This window comes from Adiantum capillus-veneris, chromosome 2 (genome assembly GCF_014529385.1).
Source record: "Adiantum capillus-veneris isolate H3 chromosome 2, ASM1452938v2, whole genome shotgun sequence".
Taxonomy (NCBI): domain Eukaryota; kingdom Viridiplantae; phylum Streptophyta; class Polypodiopsida; order Polypodiales; family Pteridaceae; genus Adiantum; species Adiantum capillus-veneris.
The window spans coordinates 20,954,132-20,976,668 of record NC_140932.1 but is presented as its reverse complement, the minus strand read 5'-3'; the positions used below and the strand labels follow the sequence as shown (position 1 = coordinate 20,976,668).

The 22,537-nt window shown below is 45.6% G+C and overlaps 1 protein-coding gene across 2 annotated transcripts in view; it reads left to right on the top strand.

Annotated features, from left to right (window-relative positions):
• The window catches only part of LOC147462476 (uncharacterized), a 181,723-nt gene that overhangs the window by 152,388 nt on the left and 6,798 nt on the right, over positions 1-22,537 (top strand). For both annotated transcript variants that reach the window (XR_015189957.1, XM_086526300.1), the window contains exon 7: positions 5,819-5,862. Coding sequence is in view for 1 of the 2 variants with exons in the window: in XM_086526300.1 (XP_086382426.1) it covers positions 5,819-5,862 (44 nt within the window). In the remaining variant the exon portion in view is untranslated. The remainder of the gene's footprint in view (positions 1-5,818; positions 5,863-22,537) is intronic.

The window sequence follows — 22,537 nt, the reverse complement described above, 5'->3', positions numbered from 1 at the left end:
AAAAAGGAGTCTCTTTCTCGTGGGGATCCACAGAGGTGACTGCCTTTCAGACATTAAAAGAGAAATTGACTACGGAACCAGTTTTGACTTTGTTGGACTTGGAGAAGTCATTTGAAGTATATTGTGATGCTTGTGGGTTTAGTCTGGGTGCGGTCTTAATGCAAGAAGGCCATGTCATTGCTTACGAGAGCCGATTGTTCTCAAGGTCGGAAATGACAGCACAGATTTATGAGAAAGAGCTTTTGCGGTTATCCATGCTCTTACTCAATGGCGGCATTACCTAGTCGGAGCGGATTTTACTGTCTTCACAGACCATCAGAGTTTGCGCTACTTCTTGTCACAGAAGCAGCTTTCGGAAAAGCAGATGCGGTGGGCGAACATCTTGTCACAATTTCACTTTCAGATTGTCCATGTGCAGGGACAGAAGAATGTGGTGGCAAATGCTTTGTCTCGGAAGCCGTTGGTTCTGGCTATTTCCGCGATACATTGTAGGAGCTTCGAGAATATGGTCGACCAGTATGCCACATATACAGATTTTGCAGACGTTTTCACACGGATACGAGATGGGGAGACAATAGCGGGATATTCCATTTGGGATGGCTACTTGATGAGAAAAACAAGGTTGTGCGTTACACAGCCGTTGAGGGGAAAGGTTACGACTGAATGCCACTGTCCACCTTTTACGGGTCACCGCGGCATTGCTTCCACCATGAAAGGGGTAGAGAGATACTTCTTTTGGCCGAGACTCAAAAAGGATGTGGAAGAGTTTGTGTGCAGTTGCTTAGTATGCCAGAAGGTCAAGTTTGACAGGCATAAAGCACAGAGGTTGTTACAACCTTTACCCATACCCACCCGCCCCTGGGAAACTATTGCAATGGATTTCATTTTTGATCTCCCGACAACACAGAGTGGTCACGATGGTATCTGGACTGTTATTGACAGATTTAGCAAACAGGCTCATTTCATTTCAGTGAAGAAGGCAATCAAGCCGGATCACTTAGCGAGACTGTTTGTGGCCCAGATCTTCAGATTACATGGCATGCCTGAGACGATTGTCTCCGACAGAGACCCCAGATTAACGAGTTTGTTTTGAAAGGCAATTTGGGAGAACATTGGCATGCGGTTGCAGTTCTCGTCATCGTTCCACCCGCATACTGACAGGCAATCTAAGATTGCCAATTCAGTGGTTCTAGATTTATTGTAGTCTTATATCTCGGATCAGAAGACTCAATGGGAAAAGTACCTACCTTTGGTGGAATTTGCCTACAATAACACGATATACTCTTCGACGGGGAAGGCGCTATTTGAGATTGTTGAAGGTGCTGCAAAGGTTCACCCTTCCTAAGCACGAAAGATAAGATTTTTGAAGCAGATAAATATACACGAGACTTAGATACGGCTTTTGCCAAGGTTCGCGAGACTTTGCAGAAATCTCAAGAACGACAGAAAAAGCCAGCGGATCGCCATCGTTGCGACTTGAAATTGAAGGAGGATAATTGGGTGCTCTTACGTTTTGAGAATGCACGCTTGAGAAAGAAAAAGGGAAAGGAGAGGCTTTTTCCAAAGTTTAGTATGGGATACTACGGAGCTTTCCAGATCTCTGAAAAGATAAATGATGTCTCCTTCCGACTGAAACTGCCTGATACTTGGAGGATTCACAATGCATTGCATGTGAGTCTCTTGAAACCTTTTAAAGGTGATGTGCCTAATGATGGGGAGCTTGATGAGCAACCCGAAGTGGAAGAAAACGAGGAGATCCTTGTTCCTGAACAGATTTTGGCACATAAGGATACGATGAATAAAGGTAAAGTCCAAAGGCGGTTCTTGGTTAAGTTCAAGAACTATCGTGCATTGGATGCGAAGTGGATGGAGGAGGAGGACCTAGCAAATACTCCTGAGACTGTGAAACTTTACCTCGATGCTTTTGGCTAGCATAGTCTACTCCAAACAGAACCCAGAATTCAGCTTGGCCGGAGATCTGGTGCAGTGGGATGCACAAGAGAGGAGTTACTCTGCTCCTTTGTCAACAGATGCCTCGATATTGATACTGAAGTCACTGATGTCTCTTTGAGTTTCAGGGATACTGAGAGCTGACAGTATTCTGCTGGATGACTTTATGAAATGGAATTCTTGATTATGATACTGATTTGTCCTTGACTTCTTTTAAGTGCAGGAACTGATAGACAAATTGATTGCAGCATTTTGGTCTGATTGATCTCGAATAGACATAGTTGCAATAGGGGTTAGTCAATTGGACATCGATGAGGTCCCGATTGGACCTAGATGCGATTGCTAGCTACATTGCCGATAAATCATGGTCTAAGATCCGAATGAATGTTGAATGTCATGTGATGTCTAGTGATGTGACTGTTGATTTGGTATATGTGCTAGATGTGTGTTCCTAGTACGTAGGTGTACTAACAGTTAGTGTCTGCCAAGATGGTTTATGGCTTCTGTCGGTTTTGCAGGCGTAATCGAGGGCGATTACAATGCTTTCAAGAGGGGGGTATGTCACAAAGTGATGACGTGGCTACCGAGAGCAAATACTGCCAGAAATCCTAATTCTTGCAAACCCTAATTTCTGCCAGAAACCCTAATTTCTGGAAACCCTAACCCTAACTGCTGGCTGAAACCCTAATGTGGTTGGAAACCCTAAAACAGGCGGCAGAAATGCCACGTGGTAGCAGTACGGGCCTCCAGATTTTACGGCGCTGAAAAGCAGCCCTTTAAGCGACGCAATTTGGCAGAGAGAGTGAGAGAGAAAGTACATTGCTTTATTTTTAAAAGCCCTATAGAGGGTTTTTGAGAGAGAACTTTTGCTTTTGGTTTTGAAAGCTTTTGGGGCTCTGCTTTTGGGCATCCCTTGTAATCTTTACATAAGCGGTGAGGGCTCACTGTGCAGGGCATCTGGACGCTGAGTCTGAGAGTGAAACCCTAACCGCTCTCTTGTACTTTGACATTGATTTTATATATAAAGAAATACCGAAAGGGGCGCCAGTCTTTGAGGCCAATATCTCTAGGCACGTAACTCCGCCGGGCCAGTGCAAATCTATTGTGATCTGTGAATTGTTTTGAAGTGGTTATTTGGTGCAGTCGTGATTGATTCTTGACTTGGAGTGTCCAAGTCTGTTACAGGATGGCTACCTCCAATCCTGTCAGAGGGGTCCTCCAGCATGTGAAAGTCACCCCCAATGCACCATTGCTCTACCTATGGCAAAGACTCTACAATGTGAGACCAAAACTCTGCACGTGCACTCGCCACATTGGGCGCATAGATGTTCAGGAAGCCCAAGAGGCAACCCTGAACCTGCATAGTAATCCATTGAGCCGTGCGAGGCACAATAATACGGCTGTCCACAATGGCATGCTGCCAAGAGTCCGCAATAGTCATACATACTCCTCCCTGGATGCCACCAGGTCCAAATGCAGCTGACCAGAATGTCTCATATCGCCCACGCAAAAGCTAACCACATAGTCTAATGCGGCTCTCACATAGATGATGCTCCTGTAGCATAAGAAGATCAATTTCTCCTCCCACAAGGCATCGCTGAAGCTTCTGACGTAATCGGCCTCTCTGCGCTGAAATTGGGGCCCACCTAATCCCTGCACTTTCCATGAGACGATCCTGATGGAGAGCGAGAGAGAACTAATGCTGCAGCAATAGCTAACCGTGCTATCTTTGAGGTTTGCTTGGATGGGGAATAATATGCATCCGAGCGTCCTTGAGATAGGCGTGACTGCAAAGAGTGTCCACTGTCTAGCCCAAGCCCAAGAAGAACGAGCTGTGTGTAGGGCAACCTCCTCTGTCTAGGAGTCCTCCACTGTGTAGCCCAAGCCCAAGAAGAACGAGCCGTGTGTAGAGCAACCTCCTCTGTCTAGGTCCCAGGAGTCCTCATGTATATGTACATAGCATGGCGGGCTCTGCGTGTCAGCAAAGACCACAATGTGTCTACATCCTCCCGAGTCTGGAGGTGTCACTGAGAACTTGGCCAGCGGTCACAGAGTCTGAACCAAGTCTTGTAACCCCTAGGTCTCCCATGTGGTGAGAGAACTGAGGGCCTGTGCTTGCAGCCACTCCAACATTGAGTCCAAAGTCCACTCAAAGCTGGTCCCTGCTGCATAGAGAAGCCAACCGCCGAGTCCAAGGCCTCTATCCCTCTAGTTGCAAGGACCATTACATGAACTCTGAAGCAAGCTGCCTCAAAGTCTGGTGAAGGGTCGCCGAGAAAACGTGTGAAGTCGTAGCCAAAGAAGTCCCACCGACGACGAATGTCAAAGCTTGTCAGTCCACGAGGAACTGCTGCAAAGGGAGATGTCTACACCAAAAGGGGGGTTCGCAAGAAAGGTTGTCCCTCTCTCGCCAAGCGACTCGTGGCAAAAGCACTGCCAAGAGATCTCCTAGCAGTTGAGGATGGTCCTGTCCCCTGGGTCGGCTACGGGGTAGGAGCGGGAGGAGCTGTGGAAGCAGGGAGGCTAGCGGCAGAGGGAAAAGGGTGAGGTGGGGAGGCGGGAGGGGGAGGGGTGGAGGGGAACTCGGGGAGGGAAGGGTTGTTGGAGGTGAGGCTGAGGTGGAGGGTGGAGCAGGGACCTCGTCCTACTGAAGAGGGTCGAAACTGTTCCCTGTGGGAAGCCACTGCTACTGGATTGGAGCCTGGGGACCACTCTGAGTGCCAGGCTAGCGTGGTGGCCCTTGTGGACGCCGCCCACGAACCTGCTACTAGCCCTCCTCCGCTTGAGCCCCAGGCTCGGAGGGTGGCTCTACATGCGTACCCTGTGACTCTGTATGCTGCTGGTGGTTGAAGGCTGGGACTGAGCCTGAGTGGCGGGGGCTGCGCGGGGGGGGGGGGGGGGGGGGAGCGGGATGGGGGAGCTAAAGGCAGCGAGCGGGGGGCGGGGGCTGGCGCGTGAGGGCAGATGAGCGAGTGGGGGGTGGGGGGCGTGAGGGCAGATGAGCAAGCGGAGGAGGCGGCCTGCGCGCAAGAGTAGGCAGCACCAACACGCAGGGCAGCGGCAGTGCGAGGACAAAGGGAGGGTGTGCAGCGATGGCGGGGGGGCAGCATACAGCAGTAGCGAGTTGCTTCTCCAACTCTGGTTATGTTGTTAGCTTTGTCATCTGATTTCTTTACTTATTGGAAGCTGGTCCAAAAGAAACATGAAAACTGGATCATTTTTGCAATATAGTAAGTATATTTTTCAAGTTTTCTTCTTTGTAAGATTTAAGATAAAATGCAATAAAAGTGTGGAGCTCAAATGTACACTTCCTGTTTAGATTAGTGACACTTGAGTACATTTAGGATTTTTGCTATTATTCGGCAAGTGGTAGCCTTTGTTCGGGACAGAGTCATTACCATCAGTAGGGGAATGCCCATGACCATAGGACCATGTTTCTTGCTTTACCATCATTGACATGCCGCATATCTGATGTCGGAGGAGTATACCATGGCTACTCAGCGGCTCTCCCTCCAAGAAGATCCGCGAGAGAGAGATTCGGTTGATCAGGGACCACTGCCATGACTAGTCAGTTGTGTGTATAGCTCATAGGGTACGTACAGCTCAGACATTTAGGAACTTATACTTCTGGCTCTTTTGTTGTAGCTAGGATCTTTTTACTCAGACATTTCAGGATGAGAAGCCATTATATACAGTTGTACATCGTATTGGTCTGATGGGCCCTTTTGGCCTTCTAGAGACATTAATGTATCATATTACTGTCTTTCTATTTCTCTCTTTTTTATGCTCTTGCAAACATACTATTATCATTTTCTGCAATTGCAGTGCATAACAAAACTAAATATTGTACTGTCCTTGTGATATGTAGGTATGGAGGCCTGATGATACGCTTGTTGTCATAATTGACTCGAGGTTAGTACCACTAGTCTTCTTACAATACATTCTGATTTTCACAATTTGGCAAGAATAAGATTGAATTAGACAGTGTGCAAGGTCTTAATCTGTTCATGGGTGCAGGGGATACTCTATAGTCTTTTAGAAAGGGCATCAATTTTAGTATAGTGTAATACTCGCTTGGTTACTGGACTTGTTGTGTATTTTGTTAGCCTTCTTGTAAGTTAGATCAGCCACTAGAGGTCCTGTTTGTGAGGCTGTTAAGCATCTGATAGCAACAACCATACTCTTCCTGTGTCCCTCCATGGTAGAGGAACATTCAGTAAATTTGCAAGAAAAGGGATCCTTAGAGACCCTAAGTAAGGCTGGTCGCCAGCCAATTAGTTCGACAACATGGAACTGACTTAAAGGTGTTCAACATTTAAAGCCATGTAAAAGAACGCTGAGGGAGACTTACGGCCTAAAGAGCTTAAATATTTTAAGGATAATGAAATGGACTATAAAAGCTTCACGAATTTCAATTTGTATTTCAGGTGTTCATTTAGAGGTATGAGTGCACAACTAGAGGAGGCACCACCTAATCCCAAACTTTATACAGCCGTTTGGGTAGATCCTAATTCGCTCTTCGGTGTCTTGGAGCATCACACACACACACACACACACACACACACACAGAGAGAGAGAGAGAGAGAGAGAGAGAGAGAGAGAGAGATTTTATTTACGTCTTCAAGAGGCCAAAGAGAACTGGCCTATGAGACAAATCCATAGACAAAGTGTGTATATTCTCTGGATATCCTGTAAGTGATACATGATGCAATGTAGTGAAAATATGCTCCAAAACGGCTCCAAAAAACGGCCAGCAATGTTCACTAGTCAACAGTCAAACTTCTGCCAACGGTCACAAACGGCTGGAAAAACCAAATGCACGGAACGAACTGAACACACTGCACGGAACGTGATGGACCGTACGGAACGAAACGTCCCGTACGACAAACGAGAACAGCCCTGTTGGGCTGTCACACGATCTTCTAGTGTGGTTATCTTGCCTTCTTGGACCAGCACGCGCTCTTTGAGCATCTTGATTTTGCCCAAGCGGTTGCGGTTGATCTTGTTAATGGTCTTAGCCATTTCTTCTTTTCACTTTTGAATGGCATCCTCTAAAGGGTCAACTTTGTCATTCTGCTTCTTCATGCTTGATAGCCGCCAAAAGCGAGAGGGAGGGAGGGATTCTAGCGGTTAGGAGGTCAGCACCTGCATTCACATACGGCCAAGAGACAGTGGAGAATATAGATGCTTACACTTGCCTTGGGGTGGTCTTTAATGGACCAGCATTTTCATTGAGGAGAGCAGCAAAGACCAGCAAAGACTAAACTGACCAGAGCCTATGCAGTATTGGGTAGATTGGAGAGAGTGTGCTCACAGGTTTAGTTTCAGGAGCCTCGGACGAAGCTCTGGCTCTTTGACACTTTGGTGGCTTGTGCATTGCTCTATGGAGTTGAGATATGGGGACCTTCATTAAACCATCATGGGAGGTCGGGTCGCACTGATGGATAGGGAGACATGGAGAAGCCTTTGGTCTCTATGATCTCGTGGCTTATTAGAGCCAAGGCTTTAGTACCATGTGACATTATCCGAGCAGAGCTAGTTGCCCCCCCACTAGGGGTTGAGGTGCTCACGAAATCAGTCTCCTTTATACACTGCTTGTGGGACCTTCCCAGAGACAGATATGCCCGCCTAGCACTTGAGTCCTCCCGATAGTTAGCCATGCAGGGAGATACAGTATGCTGGTATGGGGAGATGACATCATGGTTTCAGCATGGACAGATTGCACCCCTTCCAGTACTCATTGGATGCACCCTCTTTGACTATTACACAATCCGAGATCACCAAGCTCATATGTTAGGACCTGACTCAGCTAGACACCAAGAGGACATGGATACAACCGGCACAGGAGCTGGGCACGAAGATGGCTTTCTATAAAGAGCATCTTCTCCAGCTAATAGAAGACGGATTTGTGACGAGACCCAGATACATGGACACCCACTTGTCTCATGGGATATGATGTGCTATTGGCCAAATACGCACATCTTCACACCAGCTTCGGGTCGAGACTGGGAGATACAGCGGAGTGTCAGCAAAGGCCAGGACATGCCCCCTATGCTACATGGAGTTGCACTACACATGCCATTGCCCAGTCTACTATGAGATACGAGGCCGCTTCCACTGCCTGTTAAGAGAGGGCTTTGGACCACTCTCTAGAGTCATGGGGTACGATGAACAAAGATGAGAGAGAGAGAGAGAGAGAGAGAGAGAGAGAGAGATGAAAATGAAATGACGTCTTCAAAAGGCCAAAATGACCTATGAGACCAAACTGATACAATCTTGGTGGATCTAATACAATGTCTGGGTACAAAAACAAAATGAAGTAAAGTGAAAAATAGTAATCTTAACTGCTAGATGTGAATTGTGTAGGATATGAGTAGGGGGCTGAAAGTAGTGACTAGGGGCTAATAGAACACAATGTGGGTGTGCGTGTGGGAATATAATGGGTGAGAGTTGATACAAAGGCTGATACAAGATGAGCAGTGTGTACAACCCTCAAAAGAGCTAAATCATAGGAGATCCACCATCGGTTGCTGGCGGATCTCATCAATCTCCTCCATGGGCAATAGTCTGACCGGGCGTCGTGCATGTCGGGCCAAAGTGATCTGAATCCTCTGATGTAGCTCTTTGTGTCTTCGCAGCTCGAACAAAAACAAACCCAGACATCTTTGGTCCTCATACCCCATGACTCTAGACGGTGGTCCAAAGGCCTCTCTGAACAGGCAGTGAAAGCAGCCTCGTATCTCATAGTAAACTGGGCAGTGGCATGTGTAGTGCAACTCTGTCTCAGGCTCCATGTGACATAGGGGACATGTCGTGGCCTCTCCTAGTACTCCGCTGTATCTAGATTCTAGAAGTCTCGATCCTAAGGTGGTCACTGGTGTGAAGATGTGCGTATCTGGCCAATAGCACATCGTATCCCATGAGATAAGTGGGTGCCCATGTATCTGGGCCTCATCACAAAACCATCCTCAGTAAGCTGGAGAAGATGCTCTCTTTAGAAAGCCATCTCCGTGCCCAATTCTTGTGCCAGTTGTATCCAAGTCCTCTTAGTATCTAGCTGAGTCAGGTCTTGGCGGATGAGCTTGGTGATCTCGGATTGTGTAAGAGGTAGAGATGGTGCATCCAATGAGTACTGGAAGGGGGGCAATCTGTCCATGCTAAACCCATGTACCTGAAACCATGATGTCATCTCCCCATACCAGCATGTTGTGTCTCCTTGCAAAGCTAACTATCGAGAGGACTCAAGTGCTAGGCGGGCATATCTGTCTCTGGGGAGGTCCCACGAGTGGTGTAAAAGGGAGATTGATCTGGTAAGTGCCTCAACCACTAGTAGGGGTAGCTAGCTCTGCTCGAATAATGTCATGTGGTACTGAGCCTTGGCTCTAATAAGCCGCGAGATCATAGAGACTAGAGGCTTCTCCATGTCTCCCCATCCATCAGTGCGACCCAACCTCCCGTGATGGTCCAATGAAGGCCCCCATATTCGAACTCCATATAGCAATGCGGAAGCCACGAGAGTGTCAAAAGGCCAGAGCATCATCCGAGGCTCCTGAAATAGAATCTGTGAACACATCCTCTCCAATCCACCCAATGTTGCATGTGCTTTACTCAGTCTAGTGTCTGCTGCTCTCCTCAATGAAAATGCTGGTCCACTAAAGACCACCCCAAGGTAGGTGTAAGCATCTGTATGCTCCACTGTCTCATGGCCATATGTGAATGTGGGTGCTGATCTCCTGGCCCACTATGGGGTGGTGTTAAACACCATAACCTTGGTTGACAGACAAACCACTGTCGTGAGCAAACCTATGCAAAGCATCTAAGTGATGTTGCATCCCCTGCGGAGAGTCGGAGATCAACACAATATCATCAGCATATAACAATAGTGGAATCCATGTTCTTGCCAATTGTGCACCTCTTTCACCCTCTCTCTCAATATAGTCGAAAACCTCATCCACATACATACCAAATAGAGTAAGAGAGCGGGCAGCCCTCCTTCACCCTGATAGTGGAGTGAACTAAACTAATGTAGATAACCCCTTTGGAGTGGGTACATGCCCCACTATTGACCTGTATAATGCCATAATCCCCCAAATTAGCTCTGTGGGTACTCCCATCTCCTGTAGTTTGCGCATCAATCTAGCTCTAGGCGCTGTGTCAAATGCTTTGCGGAAGTCCACAAAGCTACAATAGATTCATCTCCCATGTGATCTACCCTCCTCAATAATGGCTCTGAGTGTCAAAATGTGGTCAAGAGTAGAATAACCTCTCCTAAACCTCGCATGCCCGGCTACGCGTATACCCTCCCTCTGTGCGCATCTACTCAGGTGCTGCTCAAGAATGGATGCGACCGTGCCAATTTGTGTCCAATCGTGATAGCACGATAATTCCCAAGCTCCATAGGGTCTCCTGACTTGACGATAGGTACGGAGATGGTCATCGATACAAGGGCATGATCTATTGCCACACCAACAGGTCTAGGTTCAACTATGAGGTCCTAGATACTAGAGATAAAGCTCGGCTGTGCCATGACATAATCCATTGTGCTGGCTCCATGTCTGTGTGGAAAGCATGTAAAACCTCTTGCAGAGCAAGAAATCTTTGTAGGCCATTTAGAATGGCCAATCCATGTGCAATCTTCATGTCTATCAAGTGTCGTCCATACTCAGTATGCTCCACATCTTGTGATATTCTAGATAGGCCCATCTCTGCAACATCCAGTTCCCTCAGCATCTCCTCTGAAGTATCATAAAATACTGTCCGGTGATGGGCAATCCTAGCATTGAAGTCCCCCGTGATGATAATGTCACCATCCCTAGAGAACTTCCATATGTCATCATCCAAAATAGAAAAGGGGGATTGTCCTCTAGGTGGTGCATATACTGACCTACTTGGAGGAAAGTAGCAAATAGCAATGTAGAGGTATCTGTCTGTCTGTGCCCTCAGTCTCACCCATATGTACCTAGCCTATTCATCCATGCAGGCTATATGTATCAATGGTTGCAACTCCCTGAATAAGGCTACCACTCCCCTTGAGCCTCGTCCTCTGTGCTCTGATCGAGTTTCCTGTCTGCAAGTTGTCTCCCATTTGTATCCGCTGACATGTGGCATAGACTGCCTAGGGGCTTGATGTGTCTCAGAATAGAAGATGATGTCCCTCCCAGTGAAACTATCCTCAAAAGCACCCACATCAAGGCGTAGAGAGATCCATTACAATTCAAAGTAGCAACTTTGAGTGTGGTCCTATAGGTCTTGCGCCGTCATGCGGAGCGCCTCTCCATAATAACCACTCGTCTGTCTCTATAGAAGGCCAATTTCCCTTTCTCTCGGGTTGTCCTCATCTCAAGCATAACTTGCATATCAGCAAGCTATGAAAGTGTGAGGTCTTTCCCAAGGAATATCCCTGTGTTCTTTAGTGTAGGAGGCTTCTTCAAGAAATCCTTCTTTGCTTCCATGGAGGGGATGCGAAAGATCAATGTTCTCTGTCACAAGACGGGCACCACGTGCCAATATAAAAGAACAGATTGAACAAACTTTTAGCGCTTCATTAACAATTGAACTGAGAGAGAGAGAGAGACAACACGCAACACGGAGTGGCGGAACTCCACCCCAGAGAGTATTGGCCCCAAACCTTGGCGCCCCTTTCAATATTTCTTTATATTGCATCATCAAAGTACAAGCCGGTACTCCAGACTCTGCACCTTCTCCAAGAAGCATGCTAGAGAATGAGCCCTAACCTCATATTTAAAGGCCCTTGGCCTAAAAAGCAATTACGTTGAAAAGCCTTCAAAACTCAAAAGCTCTTGGTTCAAAAAGCAATGCCAAAAGCTGCTAGCTTTTCGTAAATCGCGTTGGTGTCCATACAGCAGGCCACGTGTCAGCCCGCCATGTCAGCAAATCAGGGTTAGGGTTAGGGTTAGGGTTTTTTATTTTAGGATTAGGGTTTCAACAAAATTAGGATTTTGGGCAGAATTAGGGTTTCTAATTTTAGGGTTAGGGTTTCAACAAAATTAGGGTTTCTGATTTGAGGGTTAGTGTTGCAGCAGAATTAGGGTTTCGACACGTCAGCAGTTTGTTACATCTCCCCTTCTTGAAAGAGAGTAATCGTCCGCGATTACAGCATATCTGCAAAACAACTCAAGTTATCTCAAAAATTTCCGAGGGACAATCAATGTGCTCTTTTTATTAAGGAGTTAGCTTCTCCTTTCTGCTCTTTTGATCAGGAATTAGCTTCTCCTTTCGGCTATTTTGATCAAGGAGTTAGCTTTTCCTTTTGTCCAGATCAGAACTCTTGATATTTCGGCATAGTCAAATTAGCCATCACACCTAGACCGTACTGATCTTCCACGGGTGTCTTGATGCACTAAAATTACATACCCGGGCAATCTCATCCAATTAGGAATATTCAGTGATTGGCACATCAAAATGCAACACAAATGCTTACATATGCATGTTACAAGACATAGAAACATAAAGCCGCCGATGAACACTCCTCCCACATAACCTAAAAAGGTCCAGGCCTAGAGATATTTAACGACTCCCTCATCACTCCTCCCGCATAACCTAAAAAGGTCCGGGCCAGGAGATATAGAGGCCTTTTACAACCAAACACCCCCTAGACCGCAGCCTGCGAGTAACCACTACTTAGACCTTTTAATACTCCTCCCGCATAACCATCCAGGTACGGGCCGAGAGTCGCAACAATAATTATTTTATAAGCATACAACCAAACGCTCCCCAGGCATCGGCCTGCATCGCTTGGAGGTTTTCAAACATACAACGAAGCCCTCCCCAGGCATCGGCCTGCGTCGTTCCGAGGTTCAAACAATACCAAAAGAGTATTTCTCACTTCTCCACCCGGGAGTAAAATCACAAATCATTGAAACCAGTATCAAACCAGAGTCGAACAATTCAAATTGGCACCAAAACAGGTTCAAAACAGATACCATCCATTTCAAACAAATTCCAAAGAGGATCACCAAACAAGATCAAACAGAACTCAAACTTAAAAAGCAATCTCAACATTAGTCGAGCTCCAAAAGTCGACTGATTTTCTAATGAGCGCGGAGCGGTGTGTGCAAGTGATAGAGCACGCGAGGAAGTGCAGGGTGTGTACCTTGGAGAGGGGCGCTAGCAGAACGAAGAGAGAGAGAGAGAGGTAGCGCTAGATTTTGGAAGGGGAAGAAATTAATTGAGTAAAATGACTCACCTTCACTTTATTAAAAGTATAGGACCAATGTTAAAGTTAGTGGCCAAGTTCAATGTGAACTTGGCCAAAGGTTAATAACCTTTAAACTATACACAAAAGGGGGCCATTTGGGCCTTTAACCCAACAACCTCCCACTTAAAGGCATAAATGGCACCTTAAAGCTACGTGACTCCCACCATCTCTATGCATAGATGATGTTGTGCTTTGGATAAGCACTTAGTGAGAGCATCTGCTGGAGTTTGTGATGTATGGACCTTAACCAATGTAATAAGGCCATCCTCAAGCACTTCTCGTATAAAGTGATACCTCACATCAATATGCTTTGTGCGTGCATGAAACATGGCATTCTTTGCCAGGCATATGGCACTCTGGCTATCACAACCAAGCATATTTGTCAGGCAAACCAAACTCGCTGCATAGACGTGCTAACCAAATGGCTTCTTTGGAAGCCTCAGTGGCTGAAATATATTCAGCCTCTGTCGTAGACAATGCAACAATCTTTTGCAATCTAGAACACCATGAAACAGCACCTCCCGCAAGAGTAAACACATAGCCACTTGTGGATTTCCGTGTATCCACATCACCAGCCATGTCAGAGTCACAAAATCCCTCCAACTCCAATGGTTCTTTACCATAGCAGAGGCATTTGTTTTTAGTCCCTTTCAAGTACCTCATAATGGACTTCACTGCATCCCAATGCAACCTGCCTAGATTAGCCATAAACCAGCTCACAACTCCCACTGCATGGGCTATTTCAGGCCTAGTAGCAACCATAGCATACATAAGTGAACCACAAGCTGAAGTGTAAGGCACACTTTGCATGTCATTGGCTTCTTCCTTTGACTTGGGACAACCATCCTTGGAGATTTTGACATATGGCTGTAATGGCACACCAAGAGGCTTTGCTTCAGCCATGTTAAATCTGTCCAACACCTTTTCAATGTACTTTTCTTGCGACAAATACAATAGGCACTGGTCTCTTTGCCTTCTAACACGCACTCCAAGTATATGTTAGCTGCCCCATGGTCTTTCATTGAAAATGCAGATTTCAGCTGCTCTTTAAGAGCATCAACAGTGCCTCTTTTCTTTGCAGCTATCAACATATCATCTACATAGAGCACAAGAATGATAGGGCTTCCATCCTCATCACGTTTGGTATACAAACAATGGTCTGCATGGCTTCTTTTGTAACCATGTTTAAGCATGAAGCGATCAAACTTCTTGTACCATTGTCTACATGATTGTTTCAGCCCATACAAGCTTGTATTGAGCATACATATCAAATGTTCCTTGCCAGGAATAACAAAACCCTCAAGTTGCTTCATGTAAAGCTCTTTCTCCACATCACCATGCAAGAAAGCAGTATGTACATCCATTTGGTCCATTTCCAAATCAAGAGCAGCCACTATGGCAAACAATACACGCAAAGTGGTCATCTTCACTACAGGAGAGAACACTTCCTGAAAGTCTATGCCCTTGGTTTGAACATATCCCTTTGCAACTAGCCTTGCCTTATACTTGGGTTTTGCATCAATTGTCTTGATTTTATACACCCATTTGTTAGGAATAGCCTTCCTTCCTTTGGGCAATTCCATCAAATCCCAAGTATGACTAGCTTGCAAAGCTTTAATCTCTTCCTGCATAGCAAGCTCCCACTTGTCACTGTGCTCACATGTCTTTGCCTCTTTATACGTAAGAGGCTCTCCCTCATCTGTCAACATAATGTAATGCAAAGAGGGATCATATGTGCTCACAGGCCGTCTTTGACGAGTAGACCGCCTCACCCAGTGATCCACATTATCCGGCAATGGGTTTACATCAGGTGGCATGATAAAATCATCAACAATGGGCTGCTGTACATCATTTTCAGCACCATTTTCAGCATTGTTTCGTGGCTGCAGATGCCCTTCAGGAGCCTCAATTTGCTGCCCAACATCATCTGGCTCAAACACCACTGGATCATCTACATTTTCAGCCATATGTGGTGCATCTTGAGGGTCAAAAATAGGCCTAACAAGTGGCTGGTCATGCTGAAATTTGACCCTTTTATGGTCATGATTTGAGGCACAATTGTTTTGAAGCAGCCTTGCCTCATTGAAAACAACATCCCGGCTGCGTACAACCCTTTTGAGCTGAGGTAACCAAATCCTGTAACCCATTTCACCTTCTTCACCATATCTCATGAAAAGGCCTCTAATGGACTTGGCATTTAGTTTACTCCTCAACTCAAGTCTAACATGCACCAAAGCCTCGCAACCAAAAATGCGTAAGTGATCATATGAAGCAGGCTTGCCTGACCAAACCTCTTCAGAGATGTCACCTTTCAAAGACATGTGAGGGGATCGATTGCATATATGCACTGCAGTTTTCAAAGCTTCTCCCCAAAATCCATGAGAGAGATTAGCTATGGACAGCATGCATCTCACCCTCTCACAAAGTGTCCTATTGAATCTTTCAGCCACACCATTAGAAGAGGGGCTGTATGGCACAGTAAGCTCCCTCTTAATGCCCAAATTTTCACAAAATTTGTTAAATTCAGTACTTGTGAACTCCCCCCCATTGTTCGTACGCAAGCATTTTAGCTTTCTACCTGTTTGGGTGGTCACAAATGCATGAAATTTCTTAAACGCAGCAAAGGCTTCATCCTTAGATTTAAGCAAATAAACCCAAATTTTCCTAGAATGATCATCAACAAAGGAGACAAAATAGCATGCACCTCCCATAGACTTAGTAGGCATGCTACATACATCAGAATGTACAAGATCAAGCACACAAGATTTACGAGAGACACCGGAGTAATAAGAACGCTTTACTTGCTTGCCATATTGACATTCATTGCAAAAGTCAAGCTTTGTGCCTTTAGCATCAAGCTTGTTCAAAGTACAAAGCTTAGAAAGGCCCTTTTGGCTCATATGGCCAAGCCTCTTGTGCCACAACTCCATGTGAGAGTTAATTTCAGCCAATGCAATAAATTTTCCCAACACGGCCTTTCCATGCATGCAGTAAAGTGTCCTTTTCTTTGTGCCCTTTACAATCAGCCTTGAGCCTTTAGTCATTTTCCATGATCCTCTCTCAAACAAGATGTTGTAACCATGCATATCCATCTGACCAACAGAAAGCAGACTCTCCTTGATTCCTGGCACATATCTAACATCATGCAAGACAAGCTCATTTGTGCCATCTATGGAGAGATGCACAGTGCCAATACCCTCAATGGAACATGCATGATTGTTTCCAAGGTATACATGGCCACGCTTGCTTGCATCAAAAGTAGAGAAACACTCCTTGATAGGAGTCACATGAAATGAAGCACCAAAATCAACAATCCAAGTATGGGATAATGCATCATTGACAGTCAACAAAGCATCAATATGATCACTCTTGGTGATCTGCATGTCTTGTGAATGAACATTAAGAGAGGCATCAAAGTCATAAGCATCATCATCTGACAAAGTGGCACACAAGATGTCCTCTACATCTGACAGGTCCTCAATCACAACACTAGAAGCCACATTGGCCTTCTCTTTGTCCTTTGAGCTATCCTGTGCATCTGTCTTGACTTCCTTCTTCTCTTTCTTTTTGTCTCCGCCATTCTTTTTCCGTCCTAACTCGGCTTTGTAGTACCTGCAATCGGGTTTCTTGTGACCTTTCCTGCCACACTGATAGCAAGTCACATCACCCTTGCCTTTGCTGGCATTTCCCCTTTCCTTACTCTTACTCTTACTCCTTTGTGCATAGGCATTCTTCTTCTCTATCCTACCTCTAAACATGTTGGCAAAGTTGCCTTCCTCTCCACTTGCTTTCCTCCTGATTTCCTCATTCAAGATAGAACCCCTAACACCATCAAAGGTCAAATTGGGGTTATTGGACAACGAAACCACCAATGTTTCCTATGACTCAGGTAAGGTCATAAGCAAGAAGATAGCTTTCAGTTTATCATCAAAAGGGGGCAAGCCTGAATCCTATAACTGCGACAAAGTACCTGCGAACAACAACAAGTGCTCTGTAGCGCTCTTGGACTCATCTAGTTGCTTGCCAACAAGTTTTCGCATCAAATGCACTTGGTTGACAGGCGTTGTATTCTCATACATTCCCTTTAACTTCTCCCACACATCAAAAGCACTTGTGAGACCTTTCACATCAATGACTATCTCATCGGTCATGGCCATTTTAATGTATGTAACAGCCTACCTGTTCAGGCTAACCCATGCTTCATCCGTCATATTCTATGGCTTTACCTGTTCAAGTGCCCCTTCACAATCCTTAAGAAATAGGATTCCCTGGATCCTGTCTTTCCAAAGGTCGAAACCTGTTCTATTGAACCTCTTAATTTCGAAGAGATTTTTCACATCCGAAGAAGATGAGGCCATAGTTGCACGAATAAGAGGACTAATACGCTGAATTTTTGGGCAAAATGCACAAAAACCGGAGTATAGCCTCACAGAGGTGTGCACTACAGCTCCAAATGGTCACAGGAGCAATTTGGGGCAAAATAGGTCGATTTAGGCACAAAAAACAATTTCTGAAATTTATGCGCAGGAAATTTACGTAAATCTGAAATTTACTGAAAACACTTGTTTTGGGACCTGTTTTTCGGTAATTTCTGTGTTTTCGGGTAGCGGGGACTTAGCAAAGATGTTCCCACACCTTAATACATCATTTGCAAAACCTGTATTTTGTTGTCATAACCTGCAATTTGCTGATTTTGAACTAATTTCAGCCTGTTTTAGGTCAATTTGACTTGTCGGGAGCTCTCTAGTGTCCTGGGACGAGTCCTTTGGCGATGAAATTGCAAAATCTCGCGTGAAAGTTGACCTCCTTGGCTGAAAATCAGCGTTTGCAGGTTTGGGAGCAAACCCTAATTGGGCTATGATACCAGTTGATGAGCACGGAGCGGTGTGTGCAAGTGATAGAGCACGCAAGGAATTGCAGGGTGTGTACCTTGGAGAGGGGTGAGTGCCTGCAGAGAGATAGGCGCTAGCAGAACGAAGAGGGAGAGAGAGAGGTAGCGCTAGATTTTGGAAGGGGAAGAAATTAAGTGAGTAAAATGACTCACCTTCACTTTATTAAAAGTATAGGACCAATTTTAAAGTTAGTGGCCAAGTTCAATGTGAACTTGGCCAAAGGTTAATAAACTTCAAACTATACACAAAAGGGGGCCATTTGGGCCTTTAACCCAACACTTTCCATCTTGAAACCTGCACCAAAAATTAGGGTTAGGTTCCTTCCATGAGGTCGTGGCCGAGCACAGCATGGTCCGTCAGCTCTTGGACAAACAGTGTTGCTTTGGCGGCGATGGTAGTCCCAAGATAGCATTCGCACTAAATCTCCAAGGTCATCTGCTCGGGAAGAGACATCTACTGAGAGATGTCGAGAAATTTCAAGATATAATATGCTAGGGTTTCCATGGCAAGCATTTCAGGATACCCCACTCTACCAGAAGTTGCACTCTAAAGGAAGATGTCAGTAACCATATAACTTCAGACAAAATTTTTCTTGAAAGCTTGCCAAGTACTTCGAGTATGCTGCTTGGTAGCTGTAGACATCAACATCTGCATGGCACTGCTTCTGAGAACAGTGACTTGAAACAAATCGGGGATTCTTCATTTGCAAGTGATCTTAATGGCTTATGCCCTGCGAGACAAGAGCGGTGAAGACGAAAGCGCGCCCGATGCACGATGAAGTAAGGATGGGGGTGCCTAATAAGTCCGGGTTCGGGTGCGAAGATACCTCAAATAAATTCCATCAATAGCTCTGTCTGATCTTTTGTAGGACCGGTATGCTTTCAGAAAAGCACGCGCCTGATGCTCTGATACCACTGTCACAAGACGGGCACCACGTGCCAATATAAAAGAACAGACTGAACAGACTTTTAGCGCTTCATTAACAATTGAACTGAAAGAGAGAGAGAGAGAGAGAGACGACATGCGACACGGAGTGGTGAAATTCCACCCCAGAGAGTATTGGCCCCAAACCTTGGCACCCCTTTCGGTATTTCTTTATATTGCATTATCAAAGTATAAGCCGTACTCCAGACTCTGCACCTTCTCCAAAAAGCATGCCAGAGAATGAGCCCTAACCTCATATTTAAAGACCCTTGGCCTAAAAAGCAATTACAGTGAAAAGCCTTCAAAACTCAAAAGCTCTTGGTCCAAAAAGCAATGCCAAAAGCTGCCAGCTTTTCGTAAATCGCGTTGATGTCCGTACAGCAGGCTACGCTCAGCAAATCAGGGTTAGGGTTTCAATAGAATTAGGGTTTCTGATTTTAGGGCTAGGGTTTCAGTAGAATTAGGGTTTTGGACATAATTAGGGTTTCTAATATTAGGATTAGGATTTCAACAAAATTAGGGTTTCAGTAGAATTAGGGTTTTGGGCATAATTAGGGTTTTTAATATTAGGATTAGGATTTCAACAGAATTAGAGTTTTTGATTTTAGGGTTAGGGTTTCAACAGAATTAGGGTTTCGGCACGTGAGCAGTTTGTTACATTCTCTCCTTGAAAGTCTCCCCATTTCCTTCTCTCTTCTTCCCCACTCTCCATGCCTTGTGTGAGTGGCCTCACTATCCATCATGATTAGAAGTTTTTTGACTTCCCCCTCCACATCATCACGGTCTCTTAGACCAGTCACTCGGACATGTAAAGCTCTAGCCTTCCTCCTTTGCTCTTTCTCTAGGGTCATGTTGATGATTGTGGGAGTGGGGATGGCTGTTGGTTCTTTTCTTTCGCTTTCTTCGCGACTTCTATTCATTTCTCGGCCTCATCTACCTTCTTCTTTGTTTTCGTATTACATCTACCCACGATGACGTCTTCGCCTCATGTTGCTTCTCTTCTTTGATCTTCTGTACTTGTTCTTTGATGACTTCGAGTTACTCTATTATCGAGGGCTGGATTTCTCCTTCTTCAAGTCCACTCCCCGCTCTAGTTTCCGCAAGCTCTCGCTTGAGGACTGAGACTTCTTCTCGGAGCGCATGGACTTCTACCTGAAAGTCTTCTTTCTCCTTTTTCCATTGCTTGCCCTCGTTGAAGACTATTTGGATGAGGTTGGCCTTTTCTTTCCATCTTTGTTTTCCACCTTTCATCTCTTTTTCCAGCTATGTTATTCTCTTGTTTGTGACCATGAATGTTCCCTTCGTTATCATCGAGGAGACTTGCACACGGGTGAGTTGCTCTTGGTCTCCATTGCTAGAGAGAGAGAGAGAGAGAGAGAGAGAGAGAGAGAGAGAGGCTCTAAAACAACCAAAAAATACAAGAAACCCTAAAAGACAGCAAGAAACGATTGTGAAACCTTAAAAAACAGAGAAAATCAGCTTTAAAACCTTAAAAAACAGTAAAATGCATATTTGAAACCCCAAAAAACAAAAAAAAACAGTTGCAAAACCCTAGAAACAGTGACGAAACCCTAAAAAACAGTAATAATAACAGTGACAAAACCCTAAAAACATCCAGAAAACAATTTTGAAACCCTAAAAACAGAAAAAAAGTGGTGAGAAACCTTGAAAACAGTGAGAGAGTGCAAACCCATGAGAGAGAGAGAGAGAGAGAGAGAGAGAGAGAGAGAGAGAGAGAGCGGTAAACACAAGAGTGCAGAGTCTGCATACATATAAGCCCAAACGCATAAAAATACTAGAGAGAGAGAGAGAGAGAGAGAGAGAGAGAGAGAGAGAGAGAGAGAGAGAGAGAGAAATGAAATGAAATGTTATATTAACGTCTTCAAAAGGCCAAAATGACCTATGAGACCAAAAAGTTACAATTGGTGAATCTGACACCATGTCTGAGTACGGAAATTACAAAGTTACAAAGAGCTAACGCTACCGCTAACACTAAAACACTAAGGAGAAAGGAAATAAGGGGGGGAGGGGTGTGTGTGTGTGTGGGGGGGGGGTTGTGGGGGTTGTGGGTTCAAATGAAATCTCTCATCGGTCGCTGTCGGATCTCATCGACCTCCTCCATGGTCAGAACTCTGGTTGGGTGTCTTGCATGTCGAGCTAGAGTGATCTGTATCTTCTGTTGCAACCTTCGTCGGTAGTGGGAGACCCCCCGAGGTCGTGGACATCTGGATCTGCCAAGTTCAGTGGCTCTGTCAAGCAGTGTACCTCTGGTATGAATAGGCTCTGAGATCTGCTGCAATGACTACTCCGTTGGCTCTCCTCTGTCTGGTGTAAAGAACTCTGTGATTCGTCTCTGAGACTAACTTTCCCCTAATGTCCTCAGTAAGTTCTCCCTAAGTCTGCGCAGCTCTAGCAGGAACAATCCTAGACACTTCTGATCCTTGTATCTCATGACTCTAGAAAAGGGTCCGAACCCTTCTCTGAACAGGCAGTGAAAGCGGCCACGTATCGCATAGTATTCCGGGCAATGACATGTGTAGTGCAACTGTGTCTCTGGCTCTAAGTTACATAGGTGACATATCCTAGCTCCTGCCGGCACTCCTCGAAATCGGCCAGTCTCGATTTAAAGCTGATGCGAGGATGTGCGTATCTGTCCAATAGCGCATCTTATCCCATGGGATAAGTGTGTATCCATGTATGCTGGCCTAGTCACAAAGCCGTCCTCCGTGAGTTGGAGAAGGTGCTCTCTGTAGAAGGCCATCTTCGTGCCCACCTCCTGTGTCGGCTATATCCATGTGCTCCTGGTGTTTAGCTGAATCAGATCCTGACGTATGAGCCTGGTGATCTCGGTCCGTGTGAGAGACAAGGAGGGTGCATCCAAGGAGTATTGAAGCGGAGGTAATCTATCCATGTTGAGACCATGCGACTGAAACCATGATGTCATCTGTCCATACCAACATGCTGTATCGCCTTGTAGAGCTAGTTGTCGAGATGACTCCAGGGCAAGCCGAGCTTATCTGTCTCTGGGGAAATCCCATAGACCGTGCATAAAGGAGGTTGATCTCTTCAGTGCCTCTACTACAAGGCGGGGGCGGGGGGGGGGGCTAGCTCGGCTGCATAATCTCATGTGGTATTGAGGCCTTAGCCCGAATCATCCGAGCGACCATAGAGACCAGAGGCCTCTCCATACATCTCCATCCATCTGTGTTGCTAGATCTCCCATGGTGGTCTACTAAGGGTCCCCATACCTGAACTCCATAGAGCATAGCTGGAGTCACTAGAGTGTCAAAGAGCCAAAGCTTTGTTCGCGGTTCCTGAAACTAAACCCGTGAACACATCCTCTCCAGTGTGTGTGTGTGTGTGTGTGTGTGTGTGTGTGTGTGTGTGTGTGTGTGTGTGTGTGTGTGTGTGTGTGTGTGTGTGTGAGAGAGAGAGAGAGAGAGAGAGAGAGAGAGAGAGAGAGAGAGAGAGAGAAAGAAAGAAAGAAAGAAAGATTTTTAACGTCTTATGTCAGGCTGAAATCGGCCTATGAGACAAATCAAATGTACATGGT